At 39.8% G+C, this 19,323-nt stretch overlaps 2 protein-coding genes across 2 annotated transcripts; both read left to right on the top strand.

Annotated features, from left to right (window-relative positions):
- Positions 1-483: 483 nt before the first annotated feature.
- On the top strand, positions 484-1,631 carry LOC131018218 (F-box/kelch-repeat protein At3g23880-like). The gene is made up of 2 exons (XM_057946943.1): positions 484-1,079; positions 1,571-1,631. Exons 1-2 carry the CDS (start codon positions 484-486, stop codon positions 1,629-1,631), a joined length of 657 nt encoding a protein of 218 aa, XP_057802926.1.
- Positions 1,632-9,406: 7,775 nt separating this feature from the next.
- LOC131018217 (glycine-rich cell wall structural protein-like) lies at positions 9,407-9,976 on the top strand. Its single transcript, XM_057946942.1, has one exon. The coding sequence runs from the start codon at positions 9,407-9,409 to the stop codon at positions 9,974-9,976; it is 570 nt and encodes a 189-aa protein (XP_057802925.1).
- The last annotated feature ends 9,347 nt before the right edge of the window (positions 9,977-19,323 follow it).

The raw sequence follows: 19,323 nt of genomic DNA, 5'->3' as shown, positions 1-19,323 counted from the left end.
AAATCATGGGGCTCTTTAATTGATAGCGAATGTTTCATCAAAACCCATCATCAAAATTCAATTAAAAACCCATATTTCCCCCAACAAAGGCTCATTTTAAAGAACTATTTGTTTGATGAGTTTGATGATTGGCCTGTGCAATCTTCTCTGCCGTCGGTTTTGAGTGAACCACCATATAGTATCTCTTTATCTCCTTTAGCTGTTCAAACGAATACTACATTGATCCATTAATTCATAGATTCTAGATATTTCTATTGTAACACAAAATAATCCGAAAAATTAACGAGGAAAAAATAAACATAGCTTTCACATGGGGCACGATAAGAAAAATTTAAAGTTGAAATCAGGATTTTTTTTATTTATTTTTATTTTTTTCTTTGAGGTCAATTAGGAACCTATGAATTCGTCTTCGAACTAGAATATATAAATAATAGACACTCACCAAAACCATATTAACTCTGTAAACCACCGCCGCCGCTGCAGATGGATCGGGAAAACGCTCCTCCTCCGAGCAGGAAACTCCGCTATCTTCCCGAAGAAATAATCGAAGAAATACTGTCAAGACTTGCTGTGAAATCACTGCTGAGATTCAGGTGCGTTTCGAAATCATGGCGTTGTTTAATGAGTAGCGAGAGATTCATCAGAACCCAACTGGAGAAATCAAGCAATGACCCAACTGCCGCCCATTGGCAAGTTATGGTCAACTGTGAGTCAATAAATTCAGTATTTGGATTGAAGCAATGCTCTGTGCGCTCCTACTTGGATGACCCCGACGTCGATCCTTTCCCTATCGACGGTCCAACCAATCATCATCTGACGACAGATGCTTATGTCGTCGGCAACTGCGACGGGCTGATTTGCATTCTCAAGAAACCAGGGAGCCTTTTCTTGTGGAACCCAGTCACTAGAATCTCCATCGAATTACCCAAATTAGACCTTGGAATTAAAAAATATGGGTTCGGCCGCGACGAACAAAGTGGTGCATATAAGGTGTTTGTTGTTGGGTCGAGGTATGAAGAGGAAGAGGAAGAGGAAGAGGAAGAGTATGAGTATGAGTATGAGTATGAGTATGAGTATGAGTATGAGGAAGAGGAAGAGGAAGAGGAGGATGATGATGATGAAGAAGAAGAAGAAGAAGAAGAAGAAGATGAGTTTGAGTTTGAGTATGAAGAAGAAGAAGAGGAAGAGGAAGAGGAAGAGGAGAGGAAGAAGAAGAGTTTGAGTTTGAGTTTGAGTATGAGTATGAAGAAGAGGAAGAGGAAGAGGAAGAGGAAGAGGATGAGGAAGAGGATGATGATGATGATGATGATGAAGAAGAAGAAGAAGAAGAAAAGAAGAAGAAGAAGAAGAAGAAGAAGAAGAGGAAGAATATTGATGAAGTGTTGGCTGCTCAAGAATATTGAAAACAAGATAAGGATGTTTTGGCCGCAGAAGAATATTGAAAGTTTAGTATCGCCAGATCCTCACAAGAACCTTTGAGCACCTTTCGTGAGATGTTTCAGTACTTTTACGATTTCTTGCCACATTGAATCTAGGATTACGGTGATGTCACTAATGTGTGTGTGCGTAGGCCCATTGGTGCTAAATCAATCAAGGGAGGAATTCTAAACTACCCACCTTTCCTAGAGTGAATTTTTGAAATATCCACTTTTTCAAATTGCTACACTCCATATCCATTCTATTTTTTAAATATTTTCTTGGCAGGAAAAAGCTGTGTTTGTACTGCACACTGACGACAATGATTGGGTGCCTGAAATGTAATTTGGAATTTCGTGTAATGCTCCCTTATTTGACAGCCCAATTTGCCGCATAGATGTATTATATGTGCATTAACTATGCGCAAAATTAGTGTTTGTGCGCATAGTTAGATTTGCCGCATTTTGTTCTTTGTATGCGCAAGAAATGTAATGAAAGATACTCATTTTGCGCAGAAAATGGAATATGCACATCTGTAGAATATTTGGGCAATTTTGATTTTTTTTTGTGTGAAAAAAATAAATTAGTATTGTACTCATAATTTTAATTTTGCCCACTTGCTATTCATAAAGTAATCTTTGCCGCATTTTTTTTTTGTTTCTTGTAATCATAAATTATTCTTGTAATTTTAAATTCAATGCGCATTGAATTTAATTCAACTGTATGTTAAAGTTAAATTATTGTAATCATAATAATTGTATTTGGTAATTGTAATCATAATATTTTTCTTTGGTAATTGTATTTATTTGAATGCGCACTTGTAATCAGAAATTATTGTATTTGGTAATGGTAATTCAATGCGCAATTCTTTAAGTATGCGCAATGCGCATACAATTTCAATTTGAATTACAATGTCATAAATTAATCTTTTTAGCGCAATCAATTGATGCATTTCACGTGAAGAATCTCATGCGCAAAATTAAGCATAATTAAGCAAAATAGTCAATGTTGCGCAAAATTTAGCATAATTATAAAAAGACACTAATTGCGCATTTTTCACATCAATTTGTGCGCAATTTTCAAGACCAACATGCGCATTTTGGCCAACATATATAATCTATTCACTTATATTCATCAAATTAATATAACAATTAACAAATCGAAAATCTTATAATGTCATTTCTTTTAATTAAACCAATTAAAAGATCTTACTACATAAATTAGCTTAACAAACATTTCTATGTACATTTGTAGAATAATATAGTAAAATAAATGTTTGTACAATATTAAAATCTAAGTACCTCTTTCTCGAAAAAGACATAAATTCTTCGTAGCCGGTCTACTTCGAAACTTCCACTTCAAACACCGAGGGTGAGCAAACTCAGCAACACAATTGCCAACCAAATTACCAAAGTCGGGCATGATCTCGAGCGACCACACGTGCAACGCCCAAACAGGTCAATAGAATTTATAATTTTTTTTCGACATACACTTTGTAGTGTATTGACACAACAAATTATAAGTATACGCCCCCCACGGAAATTGGTTAAATAATGCATCAAGATCATCCACTAATGCCCAAACCCAATTTTCAATTGTTTTATCGGTCTCGTAACCTACCAGCAATCCATATAGGACTATAATGTAGGCAATCCTCAAGTATAAACTTCCATCTTCATCATTAATCTTAAAATCATCAAAAAGATCAATGATAAAAGATAATTTAACATGCGTCTGACCACCACTAAATCTCCTAAACACTTCCACTTCACTCAAATCATGGTTACGTGACATATCAAAATTAAAATCACCGAATTGAAGACCAGTCACCAAAGCATAATCTCTCCTAGAACAATGCACCCTGGTATTATTCAATAAAAAATATAGACCATCCCCATTGGATTTAATTTGGCGAGACACTACATGATGCACGACCATTGCACATTTTGGACCAGGATTCCAATCCAACAAATATCCAAAACAACCATTTAAAAATCTATCCAATAATGCTTGACCACCTTTTTCCTTTAAAATTGTCTGCACCTTGCTTAAATACTTGATTTTGTAATAAGTGCCCACATCCGACGTTACATTGATAGTGTCAGGTCTCAAAAGAGTAAGAGGCCCATGTTACAACGAAAAAAATATTTAAATAACAAATTTTAAGACAAAAAACACATACTATGCACATTCTAATCTATGCTCGAAATTTAACTTTGCGAAATTAAAATTAGCTATGCGAAATTAAAATTAACTATGCTCGATTAAATTTAACTATGTGCAATTGAAATTAAAATTCCTCCCTAAAATTAACTATGCGAAATTAAATTTAACTAATTTTAAGATAACAATTAAAATTCCTCCCTAAAATTCCTAATTTTAGAATTAACTAATTTAACTAATTTTAACTAAAATTAAAATTAAGATTAAAATTCCTCCCTAAAATTAACTATGCGAAATTCCTCCCTAAAATTCCTAATTTTAGAATTAACTAATTTTAACTAAAATTAAAATTAAGATTAGAATTCCTCCCTAAAATTAACTAGGCGAAATTAAATTTAACTATGTGCAATTGAAATTGAATTTAACTTAACTATGCAAAATTAAAATTAGCTATGCTCGAAATTTAACTATGCGCAGTGCGCAACATATTATGCGCAATTTTCTGTCTCTAAATTGCGGAACATATACTATGTGCAATGTGTACACTGCGCAATATATAGACTATGCAATTGCACATAGTCTATATGGTGTGCGCACCAAATAATTTCGATACTATGCGCATACAATTCTACGCACAAATTAAAGGTGTATTCTACGCACAAACTTAAATAAATGTGTATTCTGCGAAGAAATTAGATCTATCCTATGGAAATTGTATGCGTAAATTCTCTGCGCTAAGTAATTTAAGAACAAAAAATCCGAATAAGGCCATGTTCTCCACCGTCAAAAATTCCCAACATGTATTACAACTGCGAATAATTAACTCAAAATATGAATTAATTCCAAAATATTATTCAAAATACAAAAAATGCGCATAAAGAAAAATAACAAACCTCTTGAGGTGCGGCCATGTTCTCCACCGTCGAATGGACTCCGAGGAAAAAGCTTTTGAAGTAACAACGAATGAAGATTTGGAGAGGAAGGCTATTTCACGCAGAGAAGGGGAACTTTGCGGAAGAGAAATAAAGAGGTTGGAGAAATTCAAAATCTAACATAATGAAGACAAAACTACCTACCCAAACCTTTAACAATTAAATTCGGTCAAAAAGGAAACAAACTTTGTGTCAGTACACATGTTTCCAAAGACAGACATAGAAAATTGTGAAGGGAGGCAAGTACCAAAATAAATAATTAAATATTCAAATGGATATGGAGTGAATTGTTTTCAAAAAGCGGGTATATTGTGAATGTAGCTCCCAAAAGTTGTGTAGTCTTGTATAATACCACATCAATAAACCACTAATATATGAATTATTCATATAGTAAAACATAAATAGGAGAAATAAAATTTATTGGTGCTAATTAAATCAATAAAGCAGAGATAAATGAGCTAATGTATGCATGAAGAATGAACCTTTTATTTAGATTATAAATTGATAAAGTTTAGTATAAATTCAATGTGGGATAGATGAAGAAAAAAAAATATAAAAATACCATATATATATAGTAGAATTGATAATGAAGCAAATACTAAATCGTGAGAGTGCCACATAGGATAGAAAATAGTAGAGAGCTCTCCAATGTGTAGCTCTTTATATGATAGATAGATCATGAGTCCCTCGGACTTCATAAAATTTGCGATTCAATTTCAAAGGAGACAATTCCCTCTGAGTCTTTATTTTGCAATGACGATAATCAAAATTGTGAGGTAATTTTGAATATCATTTTTAATTTTATTTTTTATGTCATGCTATAGAGATTTAATAAACTTCTTATGATTATTATTGATATAAATTATTATTAAATATTTAAAAATATTGTTTATTTTTATGATTTTTTTTGCAAGTAAAATAGGTGGAATAAAAAGGGTGGATGGAAGTCCTTTTTAAGAAACTTTTATATTTTAGGTTTACATGTATGTAAAACTTTTTTATTATAATAGTTTGACATGACATATTAACATTGTCTTTAGTGAATAATCTCCGTACTTTATAAATATATTATGAAATAATTTCTATGTCTTTATTTTTTATATAAATTATAACATCAAATGATACCCAAAAACATAAAACCTAGCTACCTTAATTATGGAATTATAACTAGTCCCAATAATGAATTATTAATAAAAAAAAATTGAGACCAGTTATTAACGGATGAGATCCTTTGTCCCACTATTTAGTGTGTACCACCGTGTACCGCTTTTAATTTATCTATTTTATAATTATTTTTATAAAAATAAAAAATATTATTATATTATGAACTCTAATTAATATTTATCACTAAAAATTAAAATTTTTAAAAAATTATATACCCTAATTTTGAATTAATGAACCCAAATAATTAATTATTAATTCAAATGAATATAAAAAAATAATTATAAACCCTGATTAGATGAGTGAACCCTTGTTATCTTTTTGTTATATTAAAGCATAATAAATTAAAGAGTTAATTCTCTCTAAATCCTTAAACTATAGTCATTTTCCATTTTTTTCCCTCAATCTTTGAACTTCCCATAAAAAACCACCAACTATTGATTTTTTCTAATATTCCTATGACGGAATTTCCGGCCAAATTCGAGCACACGTGGAATCGGAATTAAGTGACGTGGACTGTCGCAGCCCGACATCTAGCCAGTGATAGCGTAGATCGGGTATCGATACGACTAATAAAATGATAGGGTAAAACAAGGGAAACTAGAAGACTCGTCAAGCGGAAGCTACTAATAATTCAAGTTAAAGCAAATAAAATATCATCAATCTTGATAGATACGTTGTCGGCTTCATACATTCAAATGTATCAGGGTTCTAGTCAACGAAAATAAAGAGAGTACAACTAAAAATTTACAATGATTCATATTGTTCAGGGTAGCACAGCAAAACGTGATCAGACTATATGTACGAGGACATATAGCTGAGAGTGACAATCCTAATTAAGTTCAAAGGACATAGTCTTCAACTATTCACACTACCGTATAGGAGCAGAATACGGTACTCAAAAGTCGTCTGGAAACAACAACCCTCCAGCGGTTCCCCAATCTCTCTCCTTGCTCATCCTGCACATTTAGAAATACATGCAGGGCTGAGTATAAAATACTCAGTGGACATAAGCCGAAAATAAACAATCTCGCTCTTAGAGCTATAAATTTAACTTGCCATTTATACATTACACAGGGGTTTTTCTTAAAAGAACCCGTGTAAGCAATTGATAACTGACTCAACCTAGAACACCTCTAGTTTGACTTGCAATAGAACAAGGACATTCTAGTGATGGTAAGTTGACCCAGTGTCATCTCTCAAGGAAAGTCTTAAAGGGCTTCTAGCAGTATCGTGGAAAAAGTAATAAAAGAAAGCAGTAAAGAGTTTGATTATTAATCTAGAACTGAAACTTAAAACTGAATTAAAACCAAATTGTAAAATTACTAGGCGAATTAAATTATTAACCCTAGGCAGAATTAAAACAACTTAAATAAAATCTAACTTAAGAAATTAAGTACTTGTAAATTAAAAATAAAACTAATCTAGGCATGAAACTAAAGTGCATAATTTAAATTGCATAATTAAAAAGAAAGCATAAACATGAACTAAAAACATAAATATGATTAAACGAAAATAAATTGAATTGAAATACGAAATACCGTAAATGTCTTGAACGTGTAATTGTGTCACGCAATCACAATCCAATAAATAACTAAAAACTTAACTTAATCGAAAACTAACTAAAAACAATGAATTTTCAATACTATGAAAAAGAACTATGAAAGCAATAAATTCTATTTTTCGGATGCCAAGAGATCTCAAAGATGGAGTCTCAAACTATAGCAAAAGATAGATGATTTTACAATAGAAATGAAACCCTATTTATAGACCTAGCTCTGATGAGAATAAGCATAGCTAGATACACATGCGGCAGCGCTGGCAAGAATAAACATAGTTGGAAAGTAATGGTGCTGGCAAGAATATGCGAAGCTGGAAAGAATAAACATAGCTCTGGAAAGTGAACCCTTATGATTATGTTTGGGAAAGGTAGTCAGCGTTGGCGAAATAGGCGGAGCTGGAAAGTAGTCAGCGCTGGCATTTATGGGCTGAGTTGAAAATGGTCAGCGCTGGAATTGAGTTGAAAATGGCCAGCGCTGGCAGTTATGAATTGAGTTGAAAATGGCCAGCGCTGACAAGAATGGGTGGAGCTGAAAATGGTCAGCGCTGGCAAGAATGAATTGAGTTGAAAATGGCCAGCGCTGACAAGAATGAGTTGAGTTGAAAATGGTCAGCGCTGGCGTGAATGGGCGGAGCTGAAAATGGTCAGCGCTGACAAGAATGAGTTGAGTTGAAAATGGTCAGCGCTGGCAAGAATGGGTGGAGCTGGATTCGGCAGCGCTGACTGCAGTAGCGCTGACTTTGACTTTGGCACTTTGACTTTGACTTTGGCGCTGACTATGTCGATGTCTGCTAAAAACACCATTTTTAGCCCAAAAATCTCCAAAATTGCATTCTTCCATCTATAAACCCAAATCTCCTGCAAAGCATCAAACAAACCATAAAACGCACCAATTTCCAGAAGATTTAATTTAAAATATGCACATGCAAATCCCTAAAATTAGAACAATTAAGCATAAATCAACCCTCCCACACTTAGCCTTTTGCTTGTCCTCAAGCAAAATCCATATGAATCCTAGGAAGAGATTGATTTCAACAATGCAAATTTCCATCCAAACATTCACAAAGTCAATTCAAAATTTTATCAACAACACACATCTCTTGATCATGCAAGTAACTCAAAGTTTAAGACGCAACAAAAGAGTAATGCAAGTAATTCGATCAGACCCGATTCTCCGCTAGAAGTGAATTCCCTAATGTGATCACCTTTATAATCAATATCCCCATTTTTCACACTTTTTGTGCTTAAGATTTTCAACAGTTGAGCCATAATTCATGAAATAAAACCATTTGGATGTAATCCAAAGTCTTTTCACGTGGTTTCCCATGCTCATAGTTAGTCTAGAGGAGCAGAGACTCAGAGCTGTCACGTTTTCAGAACAGGCCAGATGTTTCAGAGCTGGAATTTTCAGAGTTGGCAATTCGTCCAACATTTATCACATTTCACAGATAAGATACAATCGTAGGTAATCACACTGACAATACTCCTTCTAGTATCTGCCGGACAAATCACGTTTTACTAACTTACAATCATGTTGCAACAAAACTCATAATTCTTTGTATAATCAAGAGACGCATATTAAAAATAAAACAAGAATAACCACCATTCATTCACAAACCCTAAATGCACATCGAAAACCATCTTCTCTTCCACAAATTCATAAAAATTCGCATGAGACAAAGACCAAAAACTAAGCATAGAAGACTAATCTCGCCAATTTTTATTATTTTTTTTTTATTATTATTATTATTTTTTATTATTATTATTTTTTAATTTTTAATATAAGCACAAGAAAACACCCCCACACTAAAAGCATGCCATGTCCTCAGGGAAGAAAAGAAATATGAAAAGTTAAGAAAACTTCTCTGATTATCGGCATTGAAAAACTGAAGCATTGATAGCTGCAGAATAGAAAGGACTTTGTCTGTTGCAAGTGGAGAGTGGCAGCATTGATAGCTGCAGAATAGAAAGGCAGCGCTGACTCGTCGTGTTGAACGTAGCACAGCGGGCTGGCCAGCGATGGCGGTGTGGAGCGAAGAAGCCGGGCTGGGCTGCCGTGTGGCGTGACAGCGCTGACGGGTGTTGCTATGAATTTGGAGAGCGAAGGCACTGGGCAGGTTGGCAGAGCGCAACCGGGCTGGCTGGTCAGCGCTGGCATGGTTCGGCGCTTAATATGGAGAGCGAGAGCGCTGGGCTGTTGGCGGGTGGCTGGCGGGGTGGATGGCGGGGTGGCTGGCGGGGTGGCTGGGCGGGGCGTGGATGGCGGGGTGGCAGCGCTGGCGGGTGGCAGCGCTGCCGGGGGCGTGGCTGGGCGTCTTGGCAGCTGGCAGCGCTGGCGGGGCGGGTGGGCGTGGCGTGGATGGCGGGGTGGCTGGCGGGGTGGCAGCGCTGGCGGGTGGCAGCGCTGCCGGGGGCGTGGCTGGGCGGTCTTGGCGTCTTGGCAGCTGGCAGCGCTGGCGGGGCGGCTGGGCGGGGTGTGGATGGCGGGGTGGCTGGCGGGGTGGCAGCGCTGGCGGGTGGCAGCGCTGCCGGGGCGTGGCTGGGCGGTCTTGGCGTCTTGGCAGCGCAGGCGGGTGGCTGGGCGGACATGTGGCGGTGTGGCCGGGTGGGGCGTGGCTGGCGGGGTGTGGCTGTCGGTGCTGGCAGCGCTGACGGGGTGGGCTGCGGTTCGGGGTGGCAGCGCTGGCGGGTGGCAGCGCTGCCGGGGGCGGGCTGCGGTTGGCGGGTGGTTATTTTTTGGTGACTTTTCCTTCTTTTGCTAGCCTGCTCCATTCGACGTTTGGCCATCGCTGACTCTTTTAACTTCAATCGTTGACGTAATTTCCTAGCTAAAGCTGCGTTGGCCTTTTTTTTTTTTTTTTTTTACGAATTTTTTCATTTTTTTTTTTTTTTTATATTAGCGTTGGCTCCCTTCTTCCCTTTGTCGGCGTTAGCAACCAAAACTGAAGAAAGACTCAAAACAATCAACGAAAACAAAGAAAGCAAAAGAAAAATAAAAATTAAAAACAAACCAAAGGTGGGTTGCCTCCCACTAAGCGCTAGAGTTAAAGTCTCCAGCCCGACTTCAGAGTTGAACTTCAGCTAGGGTTGTGCAGAGCTTGAGACTCCACCTCCATAGGCGAGCTCTGGTGCTCGTAGTACGGCTTCACTCGATGGCCATTCACTCGGAAACTCTCCTTTGTGTGCTCGTTCAACAGCTCTACCGCACCATGCTCGAACACCTCTTTGAGTAAAAATGGACCGCTCCATCTGGATTTCAGCTTTCCCGGAAATAACTTAAGTCGAGAATTGAATAAGAGCACCTTCATTCCAGGGCAAAGATTCTTGTGGCAAATGCGGCGATCGTGGAGTCGCTTCACTTTGTCCTTGTAAATTCTCGCATTCTCATACGCCTCATTGCGTAGCTCATCTAGCTCCTCCATTTGTAGCGTGCGCTGCTTCACAGCAGAGTCCAAGTCATAGTTAGCAGCCTTGATCGCCCAATAAGCTTTATGCTCAATTTCCACCGGCAGATGGCAGGCTTTGCCATATACGAGACGGTACGGACTCATCCCAAGCACGCCCTTGAAGGCAGTTCTGTACGCCCAAAGAGCATCATTCAACTTTGCGGACCAGTCCTTACGCGAGGGTTGAACCGTTTTCTCCAAAATTCCCTTGATTTGTCGATTGCTCGTCTCGGCTTGGCCAGAGGTCTGCGGGTGATAAGGTGTTGCTACCTTGTGCGTGATTCCATTCTTCTTCATGAGCTTTGCAAACAACTTGTTACAGAAGTGCTTACCTCCATCGCTAATGATGGCTCTAGGAAATCCGAATCTAGAAAGAATGTTCTCTTGCACAAACTTAAGTACCACATTAGCATCACATGTTCGCGTGGGAATAGCCTCAACCCACTTGGACACGTAATCTACAGCAAGTAAAATATATTGAAACCCATGCGAAGTAGGAAATGGCCCCATGAAATCAATGCCCCACACATCGAAAATTTCAACAATTAATATGCTTTGGAGAGGCATCTCATTCCTGCGGCCGATATTTCCTACTCTCTGGCACCTATCGCATGCAAGAGTGAAAATGTGTGCATCTTTGAAAATGGAAGGCCAAAACAAACCTGATTGAAGAATTTTATGTGCTGTTTTCTGTCCCCCAAAGTGTCCACCACAATGATCTTCATGGCACATCTTCAACACTTGTTGTTGCTCCTCTGTCGGCACACACCGTCTAATGACATCATCCTTTCCAAGCTTGAAGAGGTGAGGAATCTCCCAATAGTAGTGCCTGCACTGAGCTAAAAACCTCTTTCTCTCCTGTGATGTCAGCTTAGGTCATAGAATACCACAAACTAAGTAATTGACAATATCGGCATACCAGGGCTCGGCGCTCGCAGGGCTGTACTGAGCCGCGTTGGGCTGGGCAGCGCTGCATTCGGTGGAGCTGGGCTCGGTAAAGCTGGACTCTGCAGCGCTGCACTTGTCAAAGGTTAATGCATATGTTTGCTCAAAAGGAAAAGATTCAGGGATGCAATTAAGATTCGACTCTATCCGATGATTATCCAAGCGTGAAAGGTGGTCAGCTACATGGTTCTCGCTCCCTTTTCTATCCCTGATCTCTACATCAAATTCTTGCAACAGTAAAACCCAACGGATCAGACGAGCTTTAGCTTGAGGTTTAGTCATCAAATATCGCAGCGCAACATGGTCACTATGAACAATAACCTTAGACCCAATGATGTAGGCACGAAATTTATCTAAGGCAAAGACCACAGCAAGCATCTCTTTTTCAGTAGTGGTGTAATTTACTTGTGCACTGTTCAGAGTTAAACTAGCATAGTAAATTACACGTAACATTTTATCCACACGCTGACCTAGCACAGCTCCTACAGCAGAGTTAGACGCATCACACATAATTTCAAAGGGCAATGACCAATCAGGCGCAATCACCACCGGGGCAGAGCTCAATTTTAGTTTTAATGTTTCAAAGGCATTCATGCAAGAGTCATCAAAATTAAACGGAATGTCCTGAGCTAGCAGTTTGCATAGAGGTTGGCTAATTTTAGAGAAATCTTTAATGAAACGTCGGTAAAAACCGGCGTGACCTAAGAAACTCCTAATTCCTTTAACATCAATAGGGGGTGGTAACTTTTGGATTACCTCCACTTTAGCTCTGTCGACCTCTAGTCCATGCTTAGACACCACATGACCCAAGACAATACCACGTGTAACCATGAAATGACTCTTTTCCCAACTCAAGGTTAAGCCACTTTCAATGCACCTTTGCAACACCACATCAATCTTCGTCAAACAATCATGAAATGACTGCCCAAAAATCGAAAAATCATCCATAAAAACCTCCACGAATTTACCAATCATTTCAGAGAATATGGACATCATGCATCGTTGAAACGTCCCGGGTGCATTGCACAACCCGAACGGCATCCTCTTCCATGCAAACGTCCCAAAAGGAGTGGTGAAGGCAGTCTTGAGTTGATCTTCCGGGGCGATCGCGATCTGGTAATATCCTGACAAACCATCAAGAAAACAATAAAAATCATGCCCAGCTAAACGATCTAACATTTGATCAACAAAAGGGAGAGGAAAGTGATCCTTCTTGGTGACGGCATTGAGTTTCCTATAGTCAACACACATCCGCCACCCCGTCGTAGGACGCGTCGGTACCAACTCCATCTTGTCATTGCGCACAACCGTCATTCCTCCTTTCTTTGGCACGACATGCACGGGACTCACCCACTCACTATCAGCGACAGAGTAGATGATCCCTTCGGCCAGCAACTTAAGGATTTCCTTGCGCACGACATCCATCAGAATAGGATTCAATCGTCGCTGAGCGTCTCGCTTGGGTGCTGCTCCCTCCTCTAGGTTAATTTTGTGCATGCATGTGGCTGGACTTATGCCACGAATGTCTGCCAGGCTCCATCCCAAAGCTGCCTTGTTTCTCTTCAATACCTTGAGTAACGCTGCCTCTTGCTCCCAAGTCAGCGTGGAAGATATGATCACTGGCTTCTCCTCACCTGCTTCTAAAAATACATATTTGAGATTGGCAGGGAGTTCCTTTAGTTCCAGCGCTGACCTCTTGGTTTCCATCTGTTCATCAAAGGGCAGCTCGGTATGGCTGAAGGGTGCTGAGCTCGGCAGAGTTGACTGTAGCAGCGCGGGAATCGGCAGAGCTGGCTGCGGCAGCGCTGATTCTTCAGCTTCCTTAGCTAATTCCTCCATGTCGGCCGATCCAGCAAAAGCTTCCATATACTCCTGTTCCTGAATAAATACCTTCTCAACCAAGCCATTAATAGCATCTATATATGAACATTCACTTATGAAATTCGTAGAAGGCATTGCACGATTTTCATGCACCGAAAAAGACACCGACTCCCCTAACACCGTCATTTTAATAGTTCCATGTTTAACATCAATCAAAGTGTTAGTGGTCGCCATAAAGGGTCTTCCTAATAGTAGAGTGTGGTCTCTACCATTCTCATGCACATCCCCAATCTCAAGCACTACGAAATCAACAGGCACAATCAAACCCCCGACTCTAACCAGAATATCCTCTACTATCCCACGGGGGTACCTAACAGACCTATCAGCTAGTTGTAGACACATGCGAGTGGATTTCAAATTACCTAACTCTAATTGTTGAAAAATAGAGTAAGGCATCAAATTAATTCCTGCTCCCAGATCTAACATACCCGTGGCCTTCTTACCATTTCCCAAAGCAATATTAATCACAAAGCTACCTGGATCGCGCTGCTTTGGTGGTAAGGATTGCTGCATGATTGAGGTCGCTACTTCCGAGACTAAAATTTTCTCATTGTCCCCGAACTTTCGCTTGTTGGAAACCAACTCCTTGAAAAACTTCACATACGCCGGTACTTTTCTGATCACATCAAGGAGAGGAAGATTCACGTTCACCTTGGCAAGCATGTTGTAGAAGTCGGCGAACTGTTTATCCAGCTTTTCATTCTTCAATCTGCTAGGAAAAGGGATCGGAGGTCGATAGGGTGTGGTAGACTTATGAAGTTTATTCTCCTTTTCTTCCTCCATCTCTCCATCTTTTTGTTGATCTGCCTTCTCTACATTGGTAGGGCTGGTCAGAGCTGAATTATGCAGAGCTGGACTTGGCAGCGCTGACATTGGCGGAGCTGGATCCGGCAGCGCTGACTGCAGTAGCACTGACTTTGACTTTGAGAGATTCTGTAATGCTGAGTTCGTCAGGGATGATCTTGGCAGCGCTGGCACTTCCACTTTGTTATCCACCATCTTACCATTACGAAGAACAGTTACAGCTAGAGCTTGATGCGGCTGAGCAGGTTGGCCATGAAACTTTCCGGGCTGCTGTTGTTGTTGGATTTGATTCAAAGTACCGGAAAGTTGACCGACAGTTGTTTCAAGCCTTTTTATGGTAGATGCTTGGGACTCCATATTCTGCTTAGTCATCTCCATATTTTGCTTACTAATCTCCATGAAAGCTTGCAAGGTATCCTCTAGGGATGTTTTCTGTGGTGGCATGGGCTGTGCACTCTGCTGCAGGGCTGATTGTTGGTGTTGGTATTGCGGTCTATATGGTTGAGAGGAGCTTTGCTGCGGGGGGAAATATTGTGGTTGCTGTTGGTAGCCCATTTGGGGTGGTCGACGGTATTGATTCCCCCCAAAATTTTGATTTCCCCATCCAGCATTCGGTTGACTTCTCCATCCTCCATTGACATTCTGTTGCCCTTGATTCATGTTCTGCCCATATGGTCTACTTAGCCCTTGATTATAGCTTTGAAATCCTTGTGCCGCATAGACCTCGGCTTGTCCTTCCGGAGTAAACTCTCCCATTCTATGGCACTCATTAGCTCCGTGGCTGAAATCTCCACAAATACCACAAGGCTCCATATTCTGCATAGCTGGGTTCGGCAGAGCTGACATCGGCAGAGCTGACATCGGCAGTTCTGCATTCTGCAGAGCTGGTGTCGGCAGCACTGCATTCTGCAGAGCTGAATTCTGCACCGGAACGGAAGGTGTATCCATCTTGCCCATCTTCAGTTGTTGTACGTCCCGCATGATTGAAGCCAATTGTTGTTGTATTTCAAATTGATTCGTCACTGCGCTGGCTTCAACTCTTCTTCCACGGACGGATTTTTGTTGGGAGCTCTCAGCTAAAGTTTTAAAAATCCCTTTTAACTCAGTTGCTGTCTTCCGAGCTATGTTACCTCCTGCCGTGCTATCCACCATAAATTGGGCAGTTTGCACTAACCCATCGTAAAAGAACTGCATCAACATAACATTAGTGAATTGATGTTGAGGGCATTGACGGAGGAGTTCTTCATATCTCTCCCAAGCTTCATGCAAAGGCTCGTCCGCTCCTTGGGTGAACTCCATTATTTTTGTTCTCAACTCCTGTGTCTTATGGCTTGGGTAGTATTTCAGCATGAATTTTTCACAAGCATCTCCCCACGTAGTGATTGAGTTGGGTGGCAGAGATAGCATCCACGTCCTCGCCCGGTCTTTAAGTGCATAGGGGAAGCACTTGAGCTTGAGTTGGTCCTCCGTGAGACTAAGCAAAGGAATTGTTTGCACTTGGGTGTAAAAATCCCGGATGAATTGCAGAGCATCCTCGCTTGGCATCCCGTGGAACACCGGCAGTAAACTCGAGTCATTTGGTTTGAGATTGTAGTTTCTCACAGCAGTGGGGAGCACGATTGCCGACGTGTTGGTATCTCCAATCACAGGTCTGGTGAAGTCTCCCATGTATTCCTTGTTCTGGGCCATCTCCTTCTTCTCCTCGTTTAAATTCTGCTCAACTTTGTCCTGTTCAGAGCTGGTTTCTTCCTTGGTGGTTTTCTGCTCAGTGCGGAAGTTGGCAGGGCTGGCTTGGTCTGTGCTGAATTTGGCAGTGCGAACTTCTGCACCGCTGCCAGCGTTGACTTCGGCAGCGAAGAACTTGAAGGCAGGGCTGGCCTCTTCCTCCTTGAAGGTAGGGCTGGCAGCGTTGACTTCGGCAGAGCTGGCAGCGTTGACTTCGGCAGCGAAGAACTTGAAGGCAGGGCTGGCCTCTTCCTCCTTGAAGGCAGGGCTGGCAGCGTTGACTTCGGCAGAGCTGGCAGCGTTGACTTCGGCAGCGAAGAACTTGAAGGCAGGGCTGGCCTCTTTCTCCTTTGTCTCTACGGTATGCTCTGAAATTTCAGGTTCAGATTCAGAGCCAGAGTAGAAATCGTCAGTTGGAGACACCAATTTGCCTTTAAGACTACGGCGTCCCTGCATGCATAACACTGAACAAACAGATTACGCGTACCGAGTGGAAGAAACGTAAAATCAAAACCGAGAAAAACTGGAAATTAAATAAAGCAAGTAAAAACGACACAACTAAAACGCCCAAAACTTTCCCCGGCAACGGCGCCAAAATTTGACTCAACCTAGAACACCTCTAGTTTGACTTGCAATAGAACAAGGACATTCTAGTGATGGTAAGTTGACCCAGTGTCATCTCTCAAGGAAAGTCTTAAAGGGCTTCTAGCAGTATCGTGGAAAAAGTAATAAAAGAAAGCAGTAAAGAGTTTGATTATTAATCTAGAACTGAAACTTAAAACTGAATTAAAACCAAATTGTAAAATTACTAGGCGAATTAAATTATTAACCCTAGGCAGAATTAAAACAACTTAAATAAAATCTAACTTAAGAAATTAAGTACTTGTAAATTAAAAATAAAACTAATCTAGGCATGAAACTAAAGTGCATAATTTAAATTGCATAATTAAAAAGAAAGCATAAACATGAACTAAAAACATAAATATGATTAAACGAAAATAAATTGAATTGAAATACGAAATACCGTAAATGTCTTGAACGTGTAATTGTGTCACGCAATCACAATCCAATAAATAACTAAAAACTTAACTTAATCGAAAACTAACTAAAAACAATGAATTTTCAATACTATGAAAAAGAACTATGAAAGCAATAAATTCTATTTTTCGGATGCCAAGAGATCTCAAAGATGGAGTCTCAAACTATAGCAAAAGATAGATGATTTTACAATAGAAATGAAACCCTATTTATAGACCTAGCTCTGATGAGAATAAGCATAGCTAGATACACATGCGGCAGCGCTGGCAAGAATAAACATAGTTGGAAAGTAATGGTGCTGGCAAGAATATGCGAAGCTGGAAAGAATAAACATAGCTCTGGAAAGTGAACCCTTATGATTATGTTTGGGAAAGGTAGTCAGCGTTGGCGAAATAGGCGGAGCTGGAAAGTAGTCAGCGCTGGCATTTATGGGCTGAGTTGAAAATGGTCAGCGCTGGAATTGAGTTGAAAATGGCCAGCGCTGGCAGTTATGAATTGAGTTGAAAATGGCCAGCGCTGACAAGAATGGGTGGAGCTGAAAATGGTCAGCGCTGGCAAGAATGAATTGAGTTGAAAATGGCCAGCGCTGACAAGAATGAGTTGAGTTGAAAATGGTCAGCGCTGGCGTGAATGGGCGGAGCTGAAAATGGTCAGCGCTGACAAGAATGAGTTGAGTTGAAAATGGTCAGCGCTGGCAAGAATGGGTGGAGCTGGATTCGGCAGCGCTGACTGCAGTAGCGCTGACTTTGACTTTGGCACTTTGACTTTGACTTTGGCGCTGACTATGTCGATGTCTGCTAAAAACACCATTTTTAGCCCAAAAATCTCCAAAATTGCATTCTTCCATCTATAAACCCAAATCTCCTGCAAAGCATCAAACAAACCATAAAACGCACCAATTTCCAGAAGATTTAATTTAAAATATGCACATGCAAATCCCTAAAATTAGAACAATTAAGCATAAATCAATAACTTATAAGCATCATAAAGTAAAGAAAGATAGACTGCAGTCACAAATACTTAGCATGTAGTACCGCTTCTACAACTCATCATTATCATGGTACTAAGAAGTAGGCCTCCTTCTCAAGCACCGTAACCGGCCGACCTGACAGTCGGCTCACAGTCATTTCTGACCGGCCAACCCGGTATACAGCTCACGGTTACCTCCGTGTACACAATCCCGCCTTTGGCAGGACCCGGAATCGTTTCATCCGTAGAGGGTAACGTACAGGCTCGTCGACATCAAAACTCGGCAAGTTAATTAGTTCAAACATCAATTTATCTCAAATCATCTTAAACATCATTATAATCATCATTTAGAAAGCCAGTAATAGGGGTATTAGAAAGTAATGCCCACCTGGAAATCCTAGCTTCGTTCCTCGTACTTCGGAGAAATCCTACTTATGCCCTCGACTCGTGTCTTCAGATATCATTATTGGCATAGATGGTTCATGTAAGAAGATAAACGTCGATCAGACAAATCCTTACTAAATTCACTGTTCTTATCTTATTTCTACACTTCGTTTTTCATTGGTACCTTCTAAATAATACTTCCTACATATTTACTGCTTCTACTCTCGACTCATCACCAAATTTTAAGTCTAATCTGTTCATCAAGGAACAACTCCTAAATACTCAAACCCAAATAACATCTAACAATCACATACTAAAGTTATGATGTTATATCACATTCTTATATATATTCTCGATAATTCACATAATGCTTAATGACATCATTATGTGGTTAAATATCTCAAGAGAACCAAATTTGGTTAAGTAAATTAAACTCGAAAAAAGTGTTATATCTATATATATATATAAACATATATATATATATATATATATATATATATATATATATATATCCCATTAGCATTTTTATGGATTAATATGGTGTATAGTTATCGCCATTAACAGATGCAATTATAATAAATTAAAGGTAGGAGTGTTGTGAATGCCTATTACTAGACCTGATATACTCTGTCCCAACTTCAAGCAATAACCTGCTTTACCTCGGAACTCCCCTGGGTTTGGAACTCATACCATTTGAAACCTCTTGAAGTCTAGTTTCATTAAACAAAAAGTAGGTTGCAAAACTCTACGTGGTTTAGGAGATATGACCATTTTCCTACAGTCTACCATATTCGACAGTTTTGTGCAACTGGGAAGTTTTGATTTTTGAAAAAAACGTAGATCTTGTCAAAATGACTTGAAATTTTATGGGTAGCTATCTTACATGTTCATCTTGTTC

Source organism: Salvia miltiorrhiza, chromosome 3 (genome assembly GCF_028751815.1).
Source record: "Salvia miltiorrhiza cultivar Shanhuang (shh) chromosome 3, IMPLAD_Smil_shh, whole genome shotgun sequence".
In the NCBI taxonomy this organism is placed as follows: Eukaryota; Viridiplantae; Streptophyta; class Magnoliopsida; order Lamiales; family Lamiaceae; genus Salvia; species Salvia miltiorrhiza.
Note: the sequence above shows the minus strand (reverse complement) of the source record. Positions and strands in the feature narration are given on the sequence as shown.

What these genes read in the sequence shown, in the direction of transcription:
- LOC131018217 (XM_057946942.1), top strand. Translation starts at nt 9,407, where the DNA reads ATGGAGAGCGAGAGCGCTGGGCTGTTGGCGGGTGGCTGGCGGGGTGGA.
- LOC131018218 (XM_057946943.1), top strand. Translation starts at nt 484, where the DNA reads ATGGATCGGGAAAACGCTCCTCCTCCGAGCAGGAAACTCCGCTATCTT. An exon ending in GAGTATGAGTATGAGTATGA is followed by an intron (nt 1,080 to 1,570) that starts GTATGAGGAAGA and finishes GTGTGTGCGTAG; the next exon opens with GCCCATTGGTGCTAAATCAA.